The sequence below is a fragment of the Dasypus novemcinctus genome, chromosome 3 (assembly GCF_030445035.2).
Source record: "Dasypus novemcinctus isolate mDasNov1 chromosome 3, mDasNov1.1.hap2, whole genome shotgun sequence".
Taxonomy (NCBI): domain Eukaryota; kingdom Metazoa; phylum Chordata; class Mammalia; order Cingulata; family Dasypodidae; genus Dasypus; species Dasypus novemcinctus.
In genome coordinates, this window is record NC_080675.1 from 16,976,181 (window position 1) to 17,000,723 (window position 24,543).

The 24,543-nt window shown below is 47.1% G+C and overlaps 1 protein-coding gene across 7 annotated transcripts in view; it reads left to right on the forward strand.

Moving 5' to 3' along the window:
- The window catches only part of TTC7B (tetratricopeptide repeat domain 7B), a 304,943-nt gene that overhangs the window by 242,494 nt on the left and 37,906 nt on the right, over positions 1-24,543 (forward strand). For 5 of the 7 annotated variants that reach the window (XM_058292461.2, XM_058292458.1, XM_058292477.2 and 2 more), the window contains 2 exons: positions 657-707; positions 9,469-9,609. The exons of 1 other annotated variant lie outside the window; for it this stretch is intronic. In XM_058292461.2, coding sequence (XP_058148444.1) covers positions 657-707; positions 9,469-9,609 — 192 coding nt within the window. The remainder of the gene's footprint in view (positions 1-656; positions 708-9,468; positions 9,610-24,543) is intronic. One more of the 7 variants, XM_058292482.1, reaches the window with a different exon arrangement.

Here is a 24,543-nt window from a genome sequence, read left to right on the forward strand (position 1 = left end):
GTGAGTCATCCTCAGGGAGTGCATAGCCAGTACCCAGGTGTCTTAACTAAGACTGAAGCTCCCAAGAATCGCTTTCTTTCTTTCTTTTTTGCCCATAGATACAGCATTTATTGGGGGATGTAGGGGAACATACCCTATATTATTGATAAATGTAGAATGTCCTGATTAATTTGTCATGATTTTTAAATCTCAACTCTTACCTTTAGGACAAATACCAAAAACCTCACATTTCATGACTTTCCTTCCTGCAGCCCTTTGACTCCGTAGGGAGTATGACCTAGCCCAGTTCTCCAAACTGTTGGAATCGTGATTAGGGCCAACGCATGGAAAGATCTGAAGCCTGCTGTTTGGTTATTTTTCCCTTCTCTTTGGAATTTCCTGCCCCGGAAACAAAGCACGTTACATTAATTGGCCAGCTTTCATGTACTGGGTACATGGAGAGGGGAATGCCCAGTTGGCCTCCCTTTGGTTTAAAAAAAAAAAAATCATTGTGAGTGGAAAAACATGTGTCACTCTGGATTTAAAATCTAATTCCACGCCGCCAGACTTACAGTTGGAAGATTATTAGAACTCTATTTGCTTTTTCAGCCTTAATTTTGATTTTTCAAATGTTTTGTTTCTTGGTTTTAATTTTTGGTTTGATTTGTTGTTCCAAGGCAACTCTCCAGAAGTATACTTTCATGGTTTTCCCTCCCTTTTTTCAGTTAGTAAGTAGCTCACCAATCTACCTGTTAACCTTTCTGAGGGTCTCCAAAACCACACTTCCCTCCACCATGGAATGTGTGTTGTTGCTGGTTGTTGGGAATGCTGAGATGGTGTGGGCTCCTGCTTGCCACACTCCTCGCCCACTCTGCCCCACCCCCAGGTGCCGTTCCCGTGCGAGTCTAACGCATCAGCCGCAGCTTGGGTTTAAATACCCAGGAGGCAGTATTGGTCTGGGAAGGACTACAGGAGAAGGCATTGCTGGAAAATGGCCCAAGTCAGGGGGTGCTGTGGATTGGACAGAGCCCCATGGGCCCTGATGGGGCATGTGAGGCACCCAGCCTCCCCAGGGCGGGTTGCCTGTAAATTTTAGGTAGAAAGGAGCCAATTGAATCTTGAAATGAAATTCTTTTTCAGTTCACTCATTATTGTTACACAGAAAAGCAGTTCTAATAATTTTCCTAAAATAAGCTCAATAAACCTATAAAACTTAAAACCACAATACCAAAATTTACGGGAGACTCATTCCTTGGATGTAGGGTCAGTGCTTTAGGTGGTATTCTTTTGAGTCATTAATGAATTATCACTTTTCCCAAAGGGTGTTTCTTAGACTACTGATCACTCTGGTCAAATATTTCTGAGAAACAGAGCCTCTCCCTCTTAGAGATTCACAGGTCATATTAGCATAAAAGCCTCTGAGAAGAATTGCAATTTAAGAAAAATTGAAGATGGTCCCTTTTTTTTAACCCAGTGTTTCCAAGCTAATTCCATCATTCCTTCCACATGGTGGAATCAGGGATCCCTGGATCGCATTTGGGGAAATGGTGATGTCATCTGTGTTGAGCAGTGATTTGCATGATTTGAGCTTTTACTTCTGAGAGCCAATGGACCTTCAGGGAGTTGATTTCTCCCTCTGAAATCTAGCTCCACCTAGATGCATCTTCATTTCTGGCATTTCAGAAATTTATAGTTAGAAAAGAGGCCTGTTTGGGTACTGTCATCCCATTCAGCTTTTTCATTTATAAAGATTCACTGCCAGTTTCCTTTCGATATCAAACTCCTCAAACACATTAAAAATATTTGGTTTTTAGAAACTCAGGTTACATTAAAATCTTCAAGAAACCCTCTAATTAGTTAAAGCCAGGCCATTTATGCAAAGGGACTTGAGCATTTTCCATAGAAACGACCCCCCACCCCAACCCCCCCCCCCCCACAAAGGTCAGAAAACCAGGTTCAAGGACCAGTTCTGCAGAGGCCCTTGGGCAACTCATTTCACCTCCCTGGCCTTAGTTTCCGCACCTGTAAAACTGTAAGTTTAATAATTATAACCTCAAGCTCAGGTCAGGTGCTCTGATCCTCAGGTTGCAATCCGGGCATCTGTGGCTCCCAAGCTCAGGGACTTGCCAGGATGGAAGGAGTGAAAGGTGGCAGAGCAGTCCCTGAGTGCAGTTATCCCGGGCTCGCGACATGCTGCCTCCTGCCTAAGACCTGAGGACCCCAGGCACACCCTTTCTCGAGTTCGCTAGCAGTCATCATTTTGAGGAAAAGTGTGTGCTGATGTTTTATTCTCCTCTTCAAGTACATGCCAAAATCAAGAATGCCGACTTTGGTTCTTGGCTCTATTTTTCATATCACTGATTCTGGTGAAACTGCTGCTCTCTTTAAGAGCAATGGAAGAACACCTCTAAAATGAAATGAGGTTGAGAAGTAAATTCAAGGTAATAGTTTTTCTCTCTCCATTAGGGCTAGCATTTTATTATTGGCTTTGCATTTTCTAACATGCAAAAATGTATATTATGATTAGGAAGTGATTAGTTAGCTAGATGGCATAGTCTACCCTTTGCACCCAGTTAATACAATAAAATAGTTGTTTTTTTTAAATCTGTATATATGAAACAGTTACTCTAGTGGTGATCCCACCACTCTTGAGGGATGATGATCTTAAAAAGTCAACCCTAATAGTTCAAGTATAACCTTTTGCTATTTTCACTCTCAGATAGGTGTTCTGTAGTGTCTTCCTCTAGACAAGATAGAATGGAAATTTTGGAAATTGACAAGTCAGTTATAAATGACACTCAGATAGAAGTTGGGAAGCATACATCCATCCACAACTCAGAGGCTTTCCCATAATACTGCACTCATAGACACACTCTGAGGCTCAGAGAGTAGCAGCCTTCAGGCAAAATGGCCCTTCAGCCCAGACACAGCCCCATGAATATGCAATGGAAAAGGTTCAGAAGGAGATGGAAGCCTCTGCCACGTAGTCCTCCAGAAGGTACTGTCTCTAGCCGGGAGCCCCCAGCGGCAGCTCACCGGGACAGCTGGCATCTTCCTGCATGCTTGTGAATGACCTCCCTCCACGCTTCCCATGCGCTCACTCTGCCACCACCCGCCAGCAGCATGCCACGCCTTCCCCGCATGCCCTCTGGGACCACATATCCCGGTTTCTCGCCACCCTCAGTGGGATCCTTCCCTAAAGCTTTCCCTGGAAAGAGCTTTCCCCTTTCAGGAGAAGATATAACTTGTCCAGTTTAAACGGTGCTTGGATGTTCTGTTGAAGTCATTTGGAAACTGTGATCTCGTCTTGGGGCTATGGGTTTGGGTGTCGTTATTTACTTGGATGTCCTAGCTTATTTTCTACCCCATGAACAAGGGAAGTGTCTAATAGAATGGTGACCATAGTTGTTTATCAGAGCAACCCACAACCAGGAATTGTCACTGTCAGTGGGAATTGGGGAGTGGGTGGGTGGAATCACAGTTGCTAGTAAAACTGCTACAGCCCTGTACCTACCTGTCGCGGGGCTGCTGGACATGCTTCGGAGATGGGAGGTGGCAGCTCCCAAGGAATTAGCAAATATGGAAGGGAGATGTGTCACAGCTCAGTGTTAGGAACCTACTGCCCCAATTGTCTCCTCTGAAAGGCAGGACCACCCTGGCAAAGGTAGAAATTGTCCTCCTAACTCCAAAAGGGGAAAACAAAATTTTTCATGTTTAAAAAGAAGGTACAGAGAATATATGCCTCATTTGCGGGTCGAAGTAAGGACCTACTCTCATTTCTCTTCCCTTTCAAAAAATAAGAGACAATTGTCACTAGCTCCTCAACCTCCTTCCCTTCCCCAGCCTCAAGGACATTCTGGCTCCTGAAGTACAGGTGGCAGGTGTGAAGACAGAAGGTCACTCAGCTGCCAGCAGCCTATAGTTTTGGACTGATTTATTTTCAAGCCCTATCCTGAGAAACAGAAATTCGTTTCCTGTTAAAAATGATATTTTTAAGTGAAGCTCACTGGCAGAATGCTTAGTCATTCAGATTGCTATTTAATATTCAGAGTTTTTTTTTTAATTTATTAGAGAAGATGTAGGTTTACACGAAAATCATGCAGATAGTACAGAGTTCCTGTACTCCCCCCGCACACATGGTTTTCCCTTTTATTAAAATTTTGCATTAATGTAGCACCTTTGTTACAATCGATGAAACAATATTATTATAATTCTACTATTAACTGTAGTCCATAGTTTAGGGGTCACTATAATCAGGATTTTTAAGACATGGCACTGCTTTTTTTTTTTTTTTTTAAGGTCTTTTAAGAAGTGGAAACTGAATAACTATTGATAGATAATATTGAATCATTTCAGGACAGAGGAAGAATAAGTACAGAGTTTCCTTAGCCATGGGTGACTAGCCATGGATGACTTCTGCATGCCCATCGCTGGGGTGGCTGGCCTTCTTTCTCTAAACGTGTGGAAAGCAGGTGTCTGCTGCTGAGGCATTAGGCAGAAAAAATTTGGGTGACAACCCGAGGAGGGCTTGGGTACAGCCAGGTGCTCCATCATTTTCCCAGGTTTGTCCCGAGGCACCAAGTTTACTCCCGGGGAACTGGGAAACAAAGAGCTGCCCAGAATCCTGAGCTAACACATGTTGGTGTGTCTACTGCTGTCTTTTTTGGGGGTAATTATTTTTCCACACAATGTAACATAGTTGGTCACTGCTCCTACACTGTGATGCTCGCCAAGCCGCTAGCTGGGCTGCGTTTCCCCTGAGATCTAGTTCCTCTTCTAAATGCTGTGAGGACCTGATGGGAAAGGGAAGGTGGGGCCTTCAAATGCCACCAGAAGAGTCAAGAATAGGTGGAGTGTGCGGGTGTAGCTCGGGTTGAGCACCTGCATCCCATGTACGTGGTCCTGGGTCCAATCCCTGGAGCCTCCTAAAAATAAATAAAGCTTGTTATTTTTAAAAAAGTAGCTGGAATAGAAAGATATGCATACATTCAGTGGCCCTCCTGGTGAAAATGCAGCTTTGCCAAACAGCTCAGCCACTTTCACTTAAAATTATTGGCCCTGGGATCCCTTTGACCATGAACTTTGATGGTGAAATGGGGTTCATGTGTGAGTACCACATTTGAGGTCTATGTGACTTTATCCTTTGAAAAGAATTTAGGGAGAGACTTCAACTGCAAAGGCAGTCTGAGCGAGCTGTTCCCAGCGCCCTCCTCGTGGCCCAGTTCTCAGCAGCCTCCAGCATATGATGGGAGCACCAGTCAGAAAACCTTGGGAGGGGTCTCAGCTTGGGCTCACAGCGGCCTTGAGGGTCCTCTTGGCCAGATGCCTTATCATAACAGGTCCTGAGCCCTCCCGGCTGCCTGGATTTATACCATGTGGTGGTCCACGGGGAACCCAGAGGAAAGCCCGGGGTGCTTCTGAGCACTGTAGAGATCAGAGCAGTTCTTCAGGCAGCACGCTGCCTTTGGATTAGGTGCCCAAGAAACCGTTTCTCTTTTGGGGTCTAGATGAGGAGGAAAAAGGAAGCAGTTGGCTTCAGGAAATACAGATCTCCTCAGCTCCAGGGTACCTTATGGTGGGACCAGTTTGGGCAATTAGATCACAGAACCTGGGCCAGAATTTAGGGCATGCTCTTTCCTGCCTGTGCCAGCTGTTGATTTTATATCTCAGTCTCCTTTTCAGAGCTGTTGTGTCCTGTGGCCAAGGGAAAGGGGCCCCTCATCTCCTTAGAGGGCACAGCAGCTGTTGCACAGCGCACAGCCTTCCGAGCTCTGACCGTGATGTGCACATCTTGACTTGGTGTGACAAGTGAGAGATGCACAGCAGTCTGGGTGCTTCTGTGGCTTACCAGTTGAACCTGACTATTTGGACTCTCCAGAGTCTTGTATTTCAAATTGGAAATACAGCCTCTATTTTTCTTTCTGATTCCTTTTTCAAGCCTCAGGTTGTCTATGTCCAGCGTAGGTTAAAAGTCCTCTTGACTTGCTTTGGTGAGAAAGAAAAAGGTTGTTTTAGAAATATGTTGGTTGGAACTAGCATTTCTAGTTTTTGACCTAAGTAAATAAAAATCCAGATTCTATTTGGCACTTACATTTCAGTCCTATGCAACAGTAAGGTAGACGTTGTTTGGGATCTTTTTAAAAATCAGATATAACCATTCTGAGTCATAATGCTGTTTATCCTTTTTTCCCAAATTTTAATCCAATGTAATTTTATTTATTGTGTTATTGCCAGGAGTAGGTGTTAGCTATTAAATAATTTTACGAGTATTGTTGGCTAATTTTTATAACTTGCAAATATCCAAAGCCTCTGTTATCTACTGCATAGCTCAGAATGTGAGAGTTTCTAACTTGTTCAGTGTGTATGAGAAGAGATTGACTAGGAAGGAAAAACTATTTGTCATAGGTCTCAGTTTGCTTTCACTATATTTGAATAGGTTAGTTGTGTTGAAGCGGGAAAAAAGAAGTCACTGAACAAGGTCCAGTGTTTACTTCTATGTACCACTGTCATTTTTAGTTCAGATTGTTAGAAGTGACGACAGCTACACTGAAAAGCCCTTTGAGACAGTGAAGGTTCTGGCCTCTGGTCGTTAGGGACAAAGAGTAGAGCACACAGATATGCATCCAAAAGAGACAGGACCAGTCTCTTCTGAATTTTGTACAGGATGTGTCTATTGCTAGTTCTCATTCATACATTGATTCATATGTTCATTCATTCAGCAGGCACTCGCCAAGCACCTACTATTGGCCTGGCACTGTTAGCCCCTGAAAGCACCCAAATGGAGGGCATAATTCCCATCTTCTAGAAGCACACTGTCTAGTAGGGAAGACTGTTAGATCAGCTTTAATATAAACAGTGTGGTCTGTATGGTCGTAAGTATACATACGCACAGGGTACTATGGGAACCCTGAGGAGGGGACACAGCAACCTTCCTGTAGGCAGTGGCAGCTGAGCTGGAGTTAGGGTGGATTTGGACACAGACTAGAGTTTGAGTCCTACTTCTGTCCAGATAGCCCACTGGCTGTATGAGTTTGGGTAAATTACAAAGCCTCATTTAATCTCAATTTTGTCATCTAAACCATGCAGATAACATTGTTATCTGCCTCCAGGATTGTTTAAAAATCAGAGATGATATATGTAAAGTGCTAATCATAGTGTCTGGAACATGGTGTGTTCTCTAGAAGATGACTGACACCCGAAGCTATTGTCATCACCATCATCACCATCATCATCATCATTGGCTTTGCTAAAGTCCAAATTCTGGCTAATGTCAGTTTTAGCAAAGGAGTTCTGGTATGTTTATGAAGAAACAACAGAAATGTATCATTGTTATAACTATACCCCTTCTTAGCAGTTCTAATTAGCAGTTGGGGGAAAAAGTTTCAATATGAGCCAGACCTTACTCACAGTATAATATATTATTATGCTAAGACTTAATTTAGTTGGTATACAGATATCACAAAGAGAAGGAACTTTGGCAATAGTTCTGATTTGGAAAACACACTCACAAACAAAAGGCAGTTAATCCAAAAAGCAAAATAACTTCTAGAAGTCACAACAGAGCCATAGAACCTGGTAGATCTAAGCTGTAGACATTTTCTAGGGCAGCAGTTATCACTATTTTTAATGACTTAAATATTTTAAACATCTCAGTTTTTAATTTCTAATATGCTAAATAACAATATGTATAACCAATTCGGATTATAATAGATTTTAAGAGTGTAAAGGGGTTTTAAGACAAGAAGTTTGGAACCAATGTTCCAGAGAACAAACTATTCCTGGAACTCTTAACGGTTGGGCTACCTGGAAGTAGGGGATCTCAAGTTGGCTGGCATGCTAGAAAATGCTTTCAGGCATTCCTTGATCCAATGTCAGTAACATCTGCTTCCTGTCCTTCCAGATCAGTGGTTCTTAATCTCAGCTACATGTTGGAATCACCTGGGATGATTAAAAAGTAGACGCCTGGACCTACCCCTAGAGTCAGTGATTTGGGTGGTCTGGGGTGTAACTGTGGCCTCAGGATTTGTTACATCCTAAGCGATTCTAATGTGACACCAAAGTTGAGAACCATTGTTGAAGGTAGTCAACGAGAAGCTAGATTGGCTTGGTAATGAAAGAATATAGGAATAACAACCTCTGGATTACTCATTTATTTAACAGATAGTAGCTACTAAAAATGTCAGGGAAACTAGAGCAAATAGAGTTAAACTATTAAGCTTCCATAAAAGATTAAAAACAAAACAAGACCAGAACAACGTATGGCAGTTTAATCATTTTATTGTTTAGATGAAAAAGAAAAATAGGGGAGTGGATGTGGCTCAAGTAGTTGAGCACCTGCTTCCCCCATGGGTAATCCTGGGTTCAGTTCTCAGTGCCTCCTTAGGGGAAAAAAACAACTACAAGCAAACAAGGAAGACGCTAACTCAGGGGAGGTGATGGCTCAGTGGTTGAGCCGCATACGAGGTCCCCAGTTCAATCCCTGGCTCCAGGACCTTAAAAAAAATAGTAGTTAGGCACACTTGTCTAAATAAGGGAAGATTCTTAGCCAAACTTCATAGGTTTCCCTGCATCATGATTCTATCTCTTAGTATCTTTTAACTGAGCCTCAAGTTCCTGTTTTGGTACAGCTGCTTTACAGAGGTGGTCACCAATCACCAGGACCTCTAGAAAGTCAATGTGAAGAGAAATCAATCATTTCGACTTCTGAATAGAAGTTCTGTTAGCAGATTCCTTTGACTCACAAATGTGCTTAGTCTACTTCTTTTGCTAGCCTTTTGGGACAGCAAATTTTAGGTATTAGTCAGACAGGGGCATATTCTGACACCCAGTGTCTTTACAGTGGCCTCTCCACCAATTCAGTATTAGCAGTAGACATCTGCTTATGCACAGAGCAAAAGTGTGCTTTTCCTACCTTTTTTAAGTGATATTCTAGAATATGCTTTCAGATCTGGCAGTGCTGCCACCTCTCTAAGGCTAGGTTACACTAAGGAGGTGGGAAGTCCCTGGGCTTGTCCAGGAGGGTCAGCCCACTGACCCAAATACTAGGCCCCGGAGGCAAGCATAATTCCTGCCCCCACCTCGACCCCAGTAAGTTCCTAGCTTTAGGCCCTTACCGGGGTGCTTTGTAACTTCTCTCTGTAGCTCTTCCTTTATGCCATTTGTTTTAGCACCTCCTTGTATCACAGCTGTATGTCTAGCTCTATCTCCCCACCCCCCAACACAGCATGCCCCATAGTAGATCGAGCTCCTGGAGGGAGTTTTCAGTATAGCATGTGCTCTGTCTGTTGAGTAAAAGATCAGCTAAAGCAAAAGTATGGAAATTAAGGTTCCAGTCCATATTGTCTCTATGGACAGTAAAATTTAGGAGGATCATGGGCAAGGGGTGTGTGTTTGTCCTGTTGTTCGTGTATGGGGTGGGTGAGTGGGTTGGTTGCTTGGTTGTTTGGGTCTGTCCTTGCTCTCTGATGCAGCCTTGAAAACCTCTCACAGGTTCTGTCCATGCCACATCTGTAGCAGCCTCAAGAGTGGAGCAAGCACTGTCAGAAGTGGCCTCGTCTCTGCAGAGCAGTGCCCCCAAACAGGGGCCACTACACCCCTGGATGACGCTGGCACAGATCTGGCTTCATGCAGGTACTGCTTCCTCACTCCCATGGGCCCTTCCCCACCCCACACCCCACCCTCCTCACTCACAGTGTGCCACCATGCACTTGTCCCTTTAACCCAGGACCCCTCATCAGGGTAAGTGGAAGCTTTGTGGTCACACTGCCAAATGTTACTACTTCTTTGCAGGAACCATGAATTACTGGGTATCTCCCATCTCTTTCCTACTGCAACTTTCTCACTCAGAGGCAGACCCAGAGCCCTGCTGAACTGGTCTCTTAAGGGCCCAGGGGGCTTGCTGTGTGTGGCTCAGGGTTTGTGCTGCGGTGGAGACCAGATAGCTGTGCACCAGACTTTCTTTGTTGCTGCTCTCTGGGGAGACAGTGTAGCATGGTGAGCGTGACGTCCCAGACTCAGAAGGGGAAGGCCAGTCGACTGGGTGTGGAGTACCAGCTGTATAGATGTGATTTTTTTTTTAAAGCAAGAAGTAAAACTTTATTTGCAGATGCTGTTCTATTACAAAGAAAATCCTAAGGAATTCATTTAAAAACCTGTTAGAACTACTACTAAGTGAGATCAGCAAGTTTGCAAAATGTAGTATCAATATACAAAAATTAATTGTATTTCTATACATCATCAACAAAAATTGTATAGATGTGGTTAATATCCTTACCTCTCAGCCTCAGTTTCCTCCTCTCCAAGGAGGTTAATAATAGCACCTCATAGGGTTGATCAGCACAATGCCTGGCACATCCTGGCAGTCAAGTCTTGGAGTTCCTGGGAGAGAGGATGGGGGTATTGATGACCCAGATGTCTTTATCAGAGCCAGGGAAGAGGCAGCATTGCCGGTGTCCCCACTCCGCTCTGGTGATACTGCTGGCATCCACAGAGAGGCAGGCAGGAAGCAGGTGGTATTGTCCCTTGCCTGGTTTCACATGGCAGTCATCTGGCTTGGCTCTGCACAGCTGGAAATCCCATAGAAAAATCTGCATGCAGACAAATGCAAACCCACTGTACAGAGGCTTCCAGCAAATGATGGCTGTTGATTTGCTTGCATATTCATATGGCTACATAAATGATAACTTGTGTTCCTCAAGTTTTGTCACTTGATCTGCATGATCCCAACTGGACCTTCCCATCTTGACTCACAGGGTGCAATGGTAAAAGCCCATCTTGGCTGGAAAAGTGCTTATTATCCACCAATTTTTCTTCTGTTTACTCCTTTTTTTTTTTCTTTCCTGCCAAGGCAAATTGTATGATATTCACCCTTGTTTGAAATGTTGGTAGACCTAGTATGTAAAAAGGCGGGTTAGATTTACCTGGTTCGGCCTGTCACAGAGCCAAGCTCAGCCAGCCTTTTCTGTGTTGGCATCTTTAATTGAGCCATAACAACTACCATAAATTAACAAATTATATTCTTCCAAGCACAAGTACAAAAGAGGGATGAGTCATGGCTGTGCTGATTGTTCTTCCCTGCTGCCAAGGTAGGGCCAGCTTTTGGCCTCTCGCTGGGGACTGGATGAGCTGGCTCTAAGGGCAAGGAAGCTGCAGTCAGGCCTTCCTCCCCAGCTCTTGCATGGCAAAGCCCAGTCTCCCATAGAGGATTCTGGCACCTGTCCTTTTCAGTCACCCTTGTAAGCGGTGGCTGCAAAGAACAGAAAGGGAAGGGGTGTGGTTAAATGTCCTGGCCAGGTGAGACTGGCTGAACTTGCAGGGCTAGTGTGGTGAGTTGTCTTTTTTTTTTTTTTTAATCAAAATTCTACTCAATTTATTCATTTTTTTAAAAGATATTACATTAAAAAAATATGAGGTCCCCATTCGCCCCCACCACCCCCACCCCACCACTCCCCCCACAGTAACACTCTCCCCCATCATCATGTCACATCCATTGCGTCTGGTGAGTACATCTCTGGGCATCGCTGCACCCCATGTCCCGTGTTCCACACCATAGCCCACACTTTCCCACGTTCCATCCAGTGGGCCATGGGAGGACATACAACATCCGGCAATTGTCCCTGGGGCACCACCCAGGACAACTCCAAGTCCCGAGAATGCCTCCACATCTCTTCTCTTCCTCCCCTTCCCCACACCCAGCAGCCACCATGGCCACTTTTTCCACATCAATGCCACATTTTCTCGATTATTAACCACAATAGTTCATGAATAGAATATCATTAAGTCCACTCTCATCCTTACTGTATTCCTCCTTCCTGTGGACCTTGGCTTGGTTGAGTCCATTCCACATCTATGTCAAGAGGGGGGTTAGATTCCACGTGGATATTGGATGCAATCCTCCTGCTTTCAGTTGTAGGCACTCTAGGCTCCATGGTATGGTGGTTGACATTCTTCAACTCCATGTTAGCTGAGTGGAGTAAGTCCAATAAATCAGAGTGTAGGAGCTGAAGTCTGTTTAGGTCAGGGCCTGGCTATCATATTGTCAGTCCAGAGATTCAAATCCCCTAGATATATCTTAAGCCCCCAGCACCAACTACAATTCCAGTAAAGTAGCATGAAAGTCTTGTGAAAAGAGATCCCATCTAAGTCCAGCTCCATCACGCAGAAACACCAGCACCAAAGAAGGGCCAACTGGTACGGCAGTGAACCCCATCTGTCATGACCATAGAACCTGTGGGTCTCTTTAGCCCTCAAAAGGACCAATATCTGGGGTTGAATCTACTTTATCTGTCTCTGAGACTCTGCTCAGGTGTGCATAAGGGCAATCCTTCTGACAACCTCCAGGCTCTTTTTTTAGAAACTCATAGCCATATGAACTCATTTGTCTTTTCCATTTCCCCCTTACTTTAGGTCAAACAGCATTTTTAACTCCTGTTACTATATGTAGACAGGGATATTCTGCTGGTCCACGTTGAACCTTTAATTTAAGGTCATTTTCTAGTTACATCATCAGCTGGTACTTGGTAGTGATCCCTCTGTGCCAGGGAGGCTCATCCCTGGGTGTCATGTCCCACGCTGGGGGAAAGGCATTGCATTTACATGCTGAGTTTGGCTTCGAGACTGGCCACATTTGAGTAACACGGAGGCTGTCAGGAGGGAGCTCTTAGGCACAGTGCTGCTCTAGGCCTTGTTCTTATTTCAGGTGTATAGGCTCACAAGCATAGTCATTAGTATCGGGCTCACTGTTGGACGCTCATTCCTTCCTGGTCCTTCCCATTGCACCTGGGGGACTACCGCTGCTCCCCTAGGGACCACGACAGAGCCCCACCCTGGCCAGTAACCCAGTACCCCCCCAGCTGTTGTTTTTAATTGTTTCCACTATGAGTATATCCAAACATTTCCATGCACCCTGGACACATGCCCTGTGTAACTCCCTGTCAACCATATATCGCCTGTCAATAACATCCCATACCAGTATTCCTCCGCTGCCATTGTTGAACCACTCTGTGATCCAAAACTTCCTGAAAAGTGAAGCCCAATATAATGTCAGGTTCCCTTACTAGTAAAATGGAATATAGCGATGAGTTTAAAGGTTAGATATAGAATACATATTGATTTGGAAAAATTCTACTTCCTATCTTTTTCTTTTCTTTTTTCCTAATTATTGAGCTTCTCTTCGCAAGAGCCCTAGATCACAGTAATTCATACATACAATATACAGTACCCCCACACATCCACCATAAAACCTTTTCCCTTCCACAGCGATAATCTTTTAACTTATTCATATCATATTTACTGAAACTGATGTACAGACTCCGAGACAATAGCTTTCAAACAAGGTGACATCTGTGCTTACATTGTGGTCCATACTTTAGGCTATACAGTTTTCTAAATTTTTTAGTTATCCTATGTTTTACATTATGGTTTACATTATTAGTCTGTCATCCCCTATATGTGTTTGGTGTAATATTACATGTTTTATATCCATCCTTGTGTACTCTCGCTAAACTCCTCTCTTGCCCCCATATTTACCTTGGTTCCATCCATTCAATATCCATTTTCCCCTCCCCTTGGGGCCCACAGCGACAGCCAATCTCCATTTCCCGAGGAGCCACGTCCAGAGATACTTGCAGCAGTGTTCAGGGCCTGACTTGCTCAACTGCCCTAAAGCCCTGGGAGCCACCCTTTCTCTCAGAGATACAGTTCTCTCTATTTGATGGCATTAGTCCTCCCCAGGATGTGGGTCCACCCCAACTCTCACTACTTGGGTCTCTACCCAGTGGTACAACCCACCCTGGCAAAATGAGCACTCAGACACTCCCCAGGAGTCCGTCCCGCGTCAGACCATCCCCTCCGAGCATCCTAAACAGGTAACCCTCCTAATTATATTTTGATATGGTTTTCTCAGCATTTTACTCTCAACCAACACCTGACAATCTCCTATGTTCTATGTTGCCCCTCCATGAGTTGTCTTTGAAATTGGGCTTGAAGTGTGAGTTAGGGAAGGGCCAAAGTCTGAAAGACCAGAAAGTGGGCAGAAGGCAATCCTTCTTAACGGAAACCAGCTCTCATGACCACTCAGACATTGCTCCTCTTAACTTCTTTCTTAGAACAATTAATGAGCTGAGGGTCATGCAGTTCCAGGAGAGCCTTACCCTGTCCTCCAGAAGGTCATCCAGGGACATAGCTTCCCCTTGGGTGACCTGCCATGATTCTGGGGGAGGGGACTGTGTAGCTGTTCACTAGAACCTGGAAGAGCTTGGCGGCTAAGATTCAGATGGGAGCTACCCTTGATCTTTTATGTAACCATGTACGATCCATTTCTCATCACCAAAAGCCAAGAGAGCAGAACAAAGCTCATTGCTAGTTAACAGCTGTGGCTGTTAACATTCTACAAGTTGGTGGAATTGAACTATAGGAAGTAAGTACTACCCTTTGCCTTATAGACTGGGGAGAATGTATATTAGCACGTACAGGCATATGGCACATTTATGTACATGAGAATTATATGTGATAGGGATGAAAGGAATAAATGAGACTCTAGAATTTGTGCCATATTGACTCTTTCAAAGTACTGCCTTTGAGTCAAGATTTAGAATCATATTATATATTCACATACTCCTTAAAGAGGTCAAGTCAGAAGAAAACAAAGGCAGCTTCCACTGAACCATAAGGTTTTGCCATACGTGGTTTGAGCTCTACTGCTCTGAGAGGCTAAATAAAAGTGACCCACATTTATTGACAATTTGTGGAAACCAGGTAACATCGGTTTCTTGTGCCCATCATCCGTTTCAGCAAAACTGCCGGCTTCCATAAATTTTACAAGCATTAGAAGAAATGAGTTTAAATCATGGCCCGAGGCCATGATGTGTCAGTGGCATTTGTAGGTGTCTCTCTCGGTCATTTTTCCTGGTAAGCTGAGTGTACTAGTAGCTCTTCAGGGGAGCCCATGGGGAAGTAGCCCCAGGTTTGAGGCTTGCTGGGAAGGTCACTCTGAGAAGAGCTCTGATTTCCAGCTGACTGTAAGGGGCTCTGGGCCACTAGTGTGTCCATTTATAAACAGGGCACCTGATTGCTCTGCAGGGAGCCTGGCCCAGAAAAGATGCACGGGCCTGACCACCAGACTTCCCCGTCTTCCCCCAGGGCATGACCCCAGGCCCTTCCTTCCCTCAGCGCCTCCCCTGCTCCTATCCTGGGTACTTTCCGACCCCCGGAAGGTCCTCAGTCTCTTCCACCAGGACACCTGGTGGCCAAGTGGCATGGGTTGGGTGTGTTTTGTTCCTTGGTTTGTTTGGGCCTATGTGGCAATTTTATTTTTTGGATAAATAACACATGCATGGGGTACACAGTTGAAAATGTGCAAAAAACAGAGAGAAAGTCCCCCTCCTACTAAGCCCCAGTCACCCTCACCCAACGGCACCTCTCTTCCAGCCTGTGTACCTCCCAGAGATACTGCACACCCTGTTCTGTGCTTGCCCCTCATGCTCCCTACCCCTTAACTAGGCAACTTGGAGAGCTTTGCAAGCCGGCACTTAAAAAGCTGGCTCATGCTTTGTAAGCAGCTGCCTGCTACTAATCCATGGTGTGGATTTACCATATTTCAGCTAGTCCTCTGCTGACTAACATTTAGGTCGTTTCTAGCATTTTGAAATTACAGACAGTGCTTCAATAAATATCTTTATGTATATTGTTTTGTACCTGTAAGACAAATTCCTGAAAGTGGAATTGGTGGATCAAAGGATGTGGACTATTTAATTTTGATAAATTTTGCTGTATTGCCCTCTGTAGAATTATACCAGTTTACATTCCAGTCAACAATGTGTGAATGTCCCTTTTCTCACATCTTTGCTGATACAATGAATTACCAAACTTCTAGAACTTTGCCAATCTGATAAGTGAAAATGGTGTTTCCTTTGTTCATGTATTTTGCCCATTTATCTTCTTAGACACTGGGCGTTTTCTTCTTGATTTGTACACATTTATTATAGATCAAAGAAATTTGCCTTGTACTTGTGATGTGTGCTGTAGATATTTCCCCAATCTATTATTTTGGTTTTGTTTCTATTTTTTTTTTTCTTGCTTTTTTTTTTTTGCCAAACAGCTTTAAAAAAAAAAAACCTATTGATCTTTTTTATGGCATCTAGAGTTCGTATACTTAGAAAGCAACCAGCTGTTTTTATGGTATCTTTTCCAGAAAGTTCCAAGTATCTTCCAGTGCCATTTGTATATATACCACATTATAAAGCAGATCTGAAGTGGGCGATTTTCTGCATTTTACAGTACAGGAATCCCAGGCTGGAGAGAAGTAAGCATCTTTGTGGTCTTGCTTGGGCAGGAGTCAGGAGATCTGAATTACAGCATTCAATGTTTATTTTGCCTCAACACATAACACCCTAGGAACCACACTACTTCTCCTTTAGGATGCACAGCTTATAGTTGACCATTAGAAATTCATGCATTCACAGTAATTCAGAGTGAGCCAGAGCCTATCCCAAGCCAAACGAGCTTCTTGGTGCCCATCTTTCAATTTCCACATTGGGATGGCAGCTAAAAATGACTGCGGTAGGTGGGTAATTTCTGCTTGTTACTTACTAATAATTATAGCTTTCACTTTGGCACCTCTCACAGTCAAAACCAGCGGCTATTCTTAGTCATACAAGATCCAATTTTCTGATGTCTGCTGGGAATTTAAAGCTGTGAGACTGACAAATTCCTTGGCACAGCCGGGTATGTCCTTTGACCCTTCCTGCCCTCCAGCCTCCGCGCTGCCACTGGCAGGTTGCATCAGCAGAGCCGGGGTCATCTGTGGCCTGAGGACCAGGATGAGATGAATACCCCTCCCAGACAGGTGGTGTGAGGGGCACTGCACAGAGAGCGCCTGCGGGAGGGCGCACGCAGTACCCAGGGGTCTGCCTGCCCTGCACACAGTGCCATCCAGCTCAGCTGCCTGGTCAGACCTGCCCCTTCTCCAGCCCTGGAGGTCTTGATGAATGGTCTACAATGTACATGTATTGACATTTAGAGAGTCAGATGTTATTGCAAGGACTGTGCATGTCTTAACCTGATTAGCCTAGTAACCTTATGAGGTATAAATACATTATTCATCCCATTTTACACATGGGGAAACAGAGACACAGCTACCAAGCAACTTCCCTAATGTCAATGGCTAATGACTGGAGAATTCATACCCAATCAGTGTGATCCTCAAGCCCTACCTCTAACCCATGATAGGCTCTCGTTTGTTCAACACTGTATATTTGAGCATTGCTTCCACGTCCTGATTGGAGTTGTACTCGCATGCAATGGTGAAGAAGACAGACGCCTTCCCTGCCTCCTTGGAGTTTACAGGTGTGAAACAAAACAATGGCAGGCACACTTAATCCCCGTTGTGCCGAGTGCCATGAAGGAATGGGCCAGGGTCCTGTGAGAACTGGTAACAGAAGGCCTTCCCTAATCCCGGGAGCCAGAGAGGCCAGGCACATTTGAACAGACACCTGAAGAGCAGCTAGCAGTTGATGTGTAGCTGTGATGGGGGAGGGCTGGGAGGTAGTGGAAGAAGACCTGCAGGCAGTAGGAGCTACAAGGTGAGAGAAACCATAGGGCCCCTGGCTTACGAAGCCTAGAGAACAAGGTGGAAAGTGGTGGGGTGGGAGGTGGGTGGCGGGACAGTGTCAGATTATTCAGCTCCTGGTAGCCATGTTCAGGCCTTTTAACTTTATCCTAAGAGCAAGATAGATGGATGGATAGATAGATAGACAGACGGACAGACAGGAAGATGGCAAATGTAGCAAAATGTTAAGTTGGTGAATCTGGGTATCTCAGAGGATGCAGGAATGTTGGAGTTCTCAGTATGGGGTTTGTATTATTTTTGTAACTGTCCTGTAAGTTTGAAAGTATTTCAAAATTAAAAGTTTAAAAAACCATGGACAGGAATTTTTTTCAGAAAAGTTGTCTAAGTACGTCAAGCAGGGCAGTGAAAGGGTCAGGCTGAGGTTTTAAAAGAATCCAGCTAAATGTGGAGAGTGGAATGGAAGGCAGCAAAAGTGGGAGTAGGAAGAGCAGTTGGAAGCATTGGTCCACGTGACAGGCACCAGCGTGGTGCAAGGCGGTGGCAGTGGAGGTAGAGAGGCATTTTCGAGGTAGAACCGATGGGACTTGCTGATGCCCTAGATGTGAGAGATGAGGGAAAAGGAAGACTCAAGGCACACTCCTGTGCTTCGGGCCCGAGTAAATGGGTGCGTGGTGATACCCTCTCTGAAGAGGAAGCTGAGAGGGAAGCAGAAGAAGAACTGACGTGTTGGGTGAGAGGAGGAGGAGAATCGAGAGTCCTCTTTTGAACATGGAAGTGTCAGGTGCCTGACATATAAGTGAAGATGTCGAGCAGGTGACTGGCGATTGAATTCTAAATTTCAAGCTTGGGCTTAAAATATAAATTCGGGAGTTAGGATTTAAAGCCAAGGGGAAGATGAGAAGACCTAGGAAGAGAAGGCAGGATGGTGAAGGGAAAAGGGTTGGGATGAGGCCTGAGTCTCTCCCACACATAAAGTTTGGGGAGGAGGGGGGAGAATGGGGCGTCAAGAAAGGAAGTTTGTAAAGGTGGCTGACAGAAGCGTGTCGACTTGCTGATGGGGATAATCAAGTAAAGATTGAGACCTCATGATGCAGGAGAGAACAGAGATGTGTGAGGGTCTGGAGTCCTTGAGAAGGCAAGAGAGTGGGTGGGGTCCAGGGCACAGGCAGAGGGACTGGCTCTCGACCAGAGCAGAAGGGACACAGAGAGTTGGGGGTTGCAGAGGGCACAGGGGGCTTGTCGGTTTGGTGGCGAGAAGAGGCTCAAGGTCACAGTGCTGGCTTCCATGTTGTCTTTGAATGACGAGTCGAGGTCAGCCAAGGAAGTGGGGGGCGCTGGGGAAGCCTCGGGGAGTCAGAACAGCTGGGCCAAGGCCTGGAAAGGGGGAAGTGTATCTCAGAGCAGCTGGAGGTGGGGAGCCAGTCTCACTCGCCCAATCGAGCCCCGGGGGAAGGACTCTCTCTTGACAGACCCATGCAGCCTGACACAAACGTGGAAAAAGATGACACCCATGCAGCCAAGGCCACGCCCTGGGCCATGTCTGTTCATCTTGGAGACTGCAGAGCCCAACTTGGGACCTGGCTCCAGAAGCTGAGGGTACAGTGCGCGGGAACAAAGTCACCACCTCCTTTCACTTCCTGACCTTCCCTAAACTAAGAGCAAAGGACAGGGCCAGTGAGAGCCGGTGAGGACAAAGTCCTCCCCTGGCCTTGATGGCTTGGAAAAGTGACGGGAAACTCGTCAGGACGTGCAAGCCCTCTTCTTTTTGACCCTCATGCTGATTTTTATATGAAAGAGTGAATCCCTGGAGATATGGGGGGGTGTGCTCAGGGAGCACGTCGCATCCGGCAGGCATCCGCCTTCACCCTGGTGGGATCCCACCCTCCATGGGTGGGACTTTCCCCGAACCAAATTGCTAAGGCTTGTTGCCACACACAAGGACCCCTCCCAGGGAAGCAGGGTCTTTTTGAGAGGAATCAGGGCACCTGCTAGCCTCAGCCCCCTCCCCGCTACCTCCGGAAGTCCTGGCCCACAGCTTAGGAAGTACCTGGTGCCCCGGAGTCATCCCCTCCATCCTGCCCTGCCAGACCTCAGGTGGAATGGAGGCTCTGACAGCGACTGTTTCCAATTTCCCAAACTAGTTCTCGGGCCATCTCCAACATGTTCTGCACCCTCATGAGTTTACAAAAGGGGTCTGCTCTGGGTAGCCGTTGACACCTGTGAGAGAAGAAAAAGACCTCCTGGCGTTCCTTGGGACAAATGCAGGCCCAGCCGGCGTACAGCCTACTGGTGGTCCAGGCTCCACCTCAGCCCCGACGGCCCAGCACCTTTGCACAGCACGTCTCCTGCGCAAGCCTGAGCCCCCCACAGCACATCAGCCAGTTCTCAACCTGCGCCTGACAGGAAACAGGCTTGGCAAGTGCTAAATGAAAGAATGGGTGAGGAGTTTTAGGTGCAGCCAGAGCGGGGTCTCCCAATCAGGAATGCCACTTAAACTCGAGATGGAGGCCTCAGGCTTTCACTGCATAGCTCAGCCCTTTGGAGTACGCGTCTTCAGTTTGGGTCAGCAAACTATTTCGGAAAGCCCCCAGTGTGCAACGCAGAGTGAGGGGCACGATACAGCCCAAAGATGGACCAGACTTGAGCCCTTGGGAGTGGCATCTGGCAGGGAGGTGGCACACCAGGTCGCTACAGTTCAAGGTAGATTGGCGTGTGTGTCTCCCCGGGCACACAGGGCAGTGGGAGAACGGGAGGACAAGAGATGGTTAACCCAGGGGCCAAGAGTGAGGAGTGGTGGGTCGTGGACAGGCAGCCAGTCAGGGAAGGCGTTCAGAGCAGCCCACACAACCGTGTGGAGGTGAGCCTTTGCCAAGCGCCTGTGAATTGAGCATAGCAAGGGGCAGGAGGTGGAAAAGTAGCAGGGCCCTGATTGTGAACAGCGGTAAACAAAAACATTTGGGTTACATTCCGTTTGCAAAAGGGAAACACTGAAGGTTTGCAAGCAAAGGAGGAGATTTTGTTTCCCACATTTTTCATGGTAGTCTGGCAACAAGGAAAAAACAAGGGATTCCAAAGACCGCCAGAGCTTAGTTCGACCTCTCAGAATGAGGTAGACGGAGCGACCCTTTACCTTTGGTTAGAGGCTGTCAGACTGGCAGCCAGGAGGGCAGAGTATCTGTCCCCATAACCTCTTCAGAAAGTGACATCTCAGAGCTGACCCACCTGGCAGCTGGGGCACTGGCATTTCATGGGCACAGAAGCGTCTTCTTGTTGGGAGCCGATGGGCTTGAAGTTCCCAAGCCTGCTTCACTACATGTCGCTGCTCCTTTGGTGCAAGTTCTTATGTCTTAATAAGCCCACAAGGCCCTTTATTTATTTTCTTAAATTGAATTTAGCTCTTGGTGAAAGGGACAGGGACATTTCAGTTGCTCTTGCTACTCAGGCCTTTGGCTTTCTCCGTTGACCTGCGGCACACACATGATGGCCCTGCCCTGGCGCTCACTCAGCATTCATTTATCCTTGACCCTACTAAGTGCTAGACCCTGCACTCAGGGATACAGAGCTGACTGCAGCTGGGAGTTGCTCATGGGTCAGTGGGAAAAAGCAATGCTAATCTGATCTTAGAAGCTTTAGGGAAGTATAATTTCTACCCCTCTTCACCTCCTGAGTTCTGAACCAATTAAGAAATAGAAGAGGCAGATGAAGATCAGAATCTCAGCTCTGTCACTAGTAAGGCAGAACTGGAGAATATGGCCTGTCTTCTGACCACAATTGGCCTCTCTAATGCATTCCAGCTGAAGTGAATTCACCCATCCCAAATTGCTGGCCTCCCTGTTGTCAGGGCAGAGCCTGGCCTGAGAAAGTGCTTGCTTGAGCAAGCAGAGCATGCAGGCACGCCAAGGACAAGCCCCTGGAAAGAGCGTCCCTGAGGGGCCACGCTGAGCAGGCGCAAGTCCTCCTCCCAAACTCACCAGTCAGGTCACACCAAGAGGAGGGTGCGGGAGAGGGGCCAGGGGTGTGGGGGTCGCAGATGGGCCTAGAAACAAGAAGCAGAGAAGAGAGACGATGTGATAAAGGTGGCAGTAGGCACTGTACAGGAGCATACAGGAGGGAGCCGCTGACCCTGCCAGAGGTCAGGGATGGACGTTGGTGAAACCCTTCTCTGGAGAGCTGTTGCTCCTTTTCTGAGCTGTGAACTCGCAGGAGGGAAGTCTTCCCAGGCAGCTCAAAGTCTTGGTCAATGTCTCTGTGGCCAGCCGCATGCCTAGGCTGAGGAAGCCAGCCTCTGGCATGACTTCGGGGATGTTGGGAAGCCTCAGTCATCCTTTCCTCTTCCTCCTTCAGCCCCAACCCAAACTAGCCGATTGATGTCCTGCCGCTAAAGTGTCATTCCTGAGCCTAAGACTTTGTGCTCCATTAAAATGTCATTTCCTCTGAAAGGGGAGATGACTGCCAAGCCACTATCCGGAAGCAGCCGGGTAAAATGGAAAGGCTGAACGCGAGCCCTGAGACCCGAATCCACCACATACACTGCCTCGCCTCCATGGGCTGCGGGCCCCCGATGCATCCCCTTACTCCCAGCACCTCGGTTTCTCGCTCTGTAGTCTGGTGGGGGGTGAGGCTCGACAAAGCAGTCCCCTCACCATCTGCAGCTCGCGGTGGGCTCCAGGCTTGCGCCATCCTGATGATCCTGACCACTGCCCGGGGACCTGTGAACCGGGAGCAGGCCCCCCGTCTGACAGGTAGACTGGCTCCAAGAGGCTGACCTGCCCAACGTCACACACAAGGCCCAAGGGCAGAAACCACATCCTCTGATGGTTCCCATTTTGCTGTGGCTTACGCGGTGTGTACCCCAGAGCCTCGGGATTCCCCAGTGGTGCCTTGGGTGCAGCAAGAGGGAGACAAGCCTGGAGTGCAGGACTCATCAGTGCCAAATGTTTTCTCCCACAACTTCCATGGCACTGAAAAAAGTCCTCTGGAGGCTTGGCTTCTTCTTCCCACTTTAATGATGACGCCTTCGCTCAGCGTCTGTGTCTTCCATCTCCTCATGATGTGAAGGAAGCAATAGCAGCAAGCCTGTGGCTTAAGAAGACATGTTACCGTACTTGATCTCATGGAGGATCTTTACAGAACAGGACCCACAGCAGAGTCAAGGCAAGGTTGTTGTGTGTTGGTTTTAAGGCTTCCCCTCCTCTTGATTCTTGATATAAAAACTCTAGAAGCATTCTGGTCTACCCTGCCCCCGCCCCCCTCCCGGTCAGCCTTTTTCTCATAGGGATCTGGATGGGAGAGGCTTGATGTTCCTTACCAGCCCTCAGACAGCTCCTGAGAATCTTGGGAATTTATATAAACTTACCCCTGAAATGGAAACAAGTCAGAAGCCAAGTGTACAGTGGGAGGAACATTCTGTACAGCTCTCCCGAGACATCGCCACACTCAGGTAACCTAAAACCACAGCGGGCACTCATTCAGCACCTTCTGGCGGGAGCTTCGAGGGGATTGTGCTACAGGAGGACTTCAGACAGCCCTGATGTTAGGAGGGCCTCTGTCCCCCAGGAGGGGCAGGTGAATGTCCTCTCTGTTCCTGCCCCTGTGCTGAATAGCTGCCCAGTAAGTCTCTTCTGAGCCAGGGACCTGAGGATGTGGGGCGGGCATTGCCACATCGAGGGCCCACTGGGCCATACCTGATTGTTTGCGAGTCACTTGAGCTCTCCTCTACCAGGGTTCCTTGGCCAGTCAGTCTCTTGGTGCTCCCTGTTGAGGAGAAGGCTGGTGGACAGAAGAATAGACAAAACCCAGTGAGGCCTGATTCTTCCAGAACTCTCTCTGTTGGACCACGAGGACCAGGGGCATGAGGGTCTTGAGGAGAGAGGCCAACCAGGCTGGCTGAGGTGGACAAGTGAGCCATGTCAGCGCTGACCACAGGCCTTGGATGTGCCTCTGCCCTTGTCCAGTTCCCTGATGGGAGCTTGAGTTGGGGAAGATGAAAAGATGCGTCTCAGTAGGGCCTGCCGTGGGGGAGCCAGCTGTCCAGGAGGAGAGCCATGACCTGCACAGAAATAGTTCTAGTGACCCGGGCCGTCAGAGGAACACAGAGCATGGGGTCCCCTTTCAGCTGAGGGGAGGGATGGGATCTGAGGTAGCTTTCCAGAGATAGTGGCAATTGAACTAGGCCTTGAAGGAAGCTGGGGGATGACAGCTCACAGGTAGAGACAACAGGATAAACAAAAGCACAAAGAAGGGATTGCCCACCGTGTTTAGAAAAGGGCAGGTAGCTCAGGATGGCCTAGCCCAGGGCAGTGCGGCAAAGCAGCAGGAGCACAGGCTGGTAAGGTCAGAGGGCTCTGCGTGCCAGCACAGGGGCCCAAATGTGATCTGGGGGCAGCAGAGACACTGTCCCATACACAGGATGAGAGCACTGACTCTGAGCCAGACTGCCTGCGTTTGGTTCTTGGGTCTGCCTCCAACTTGCCCTTGGACCTTGGGCAAGTTGCTTAGCCTCTCCATGCCTCCATTTTCTCCTCTGTACGATGGGGATAATGAAAGTACCTACCTAGTGGGTCACCGTGCAAATAACATTTTAAAATGAGAGCAGTTCCTGGCACAAAGCTCATGTTTAAGGAGCCTTGTTACTGGTGCTATAATTATTCATTCATTCATTCAACAAGTCTTTGGCAACTCCAGCTGTGCTAGGTACTATTCAAGCCACTGGGGGCCAGCAGTAAGCCGCCCAGACACGGTCCCTGCCCTCATGCAGCTTATGCTGGACATCTTGTCAGGGAGACAAACAGTAATTGTGAGATAAGTAAGGAAAATAAACCTTTCAGGTGGTTGTATTAGGGAGAAAAAGCAGAGGGAGGAAATGGGTAGGGCCAGGTGGGCTAGGGGAAGCAGCAGCTTAAAAGGATGATCAGGGGAGGCCTTGCTGGGAGGCTTCTTGGGGAAAGGTCTGAGGAGGTGAGAGGGGTCCTGGTAGCCGCCGCCCACCAGGCGAAGAG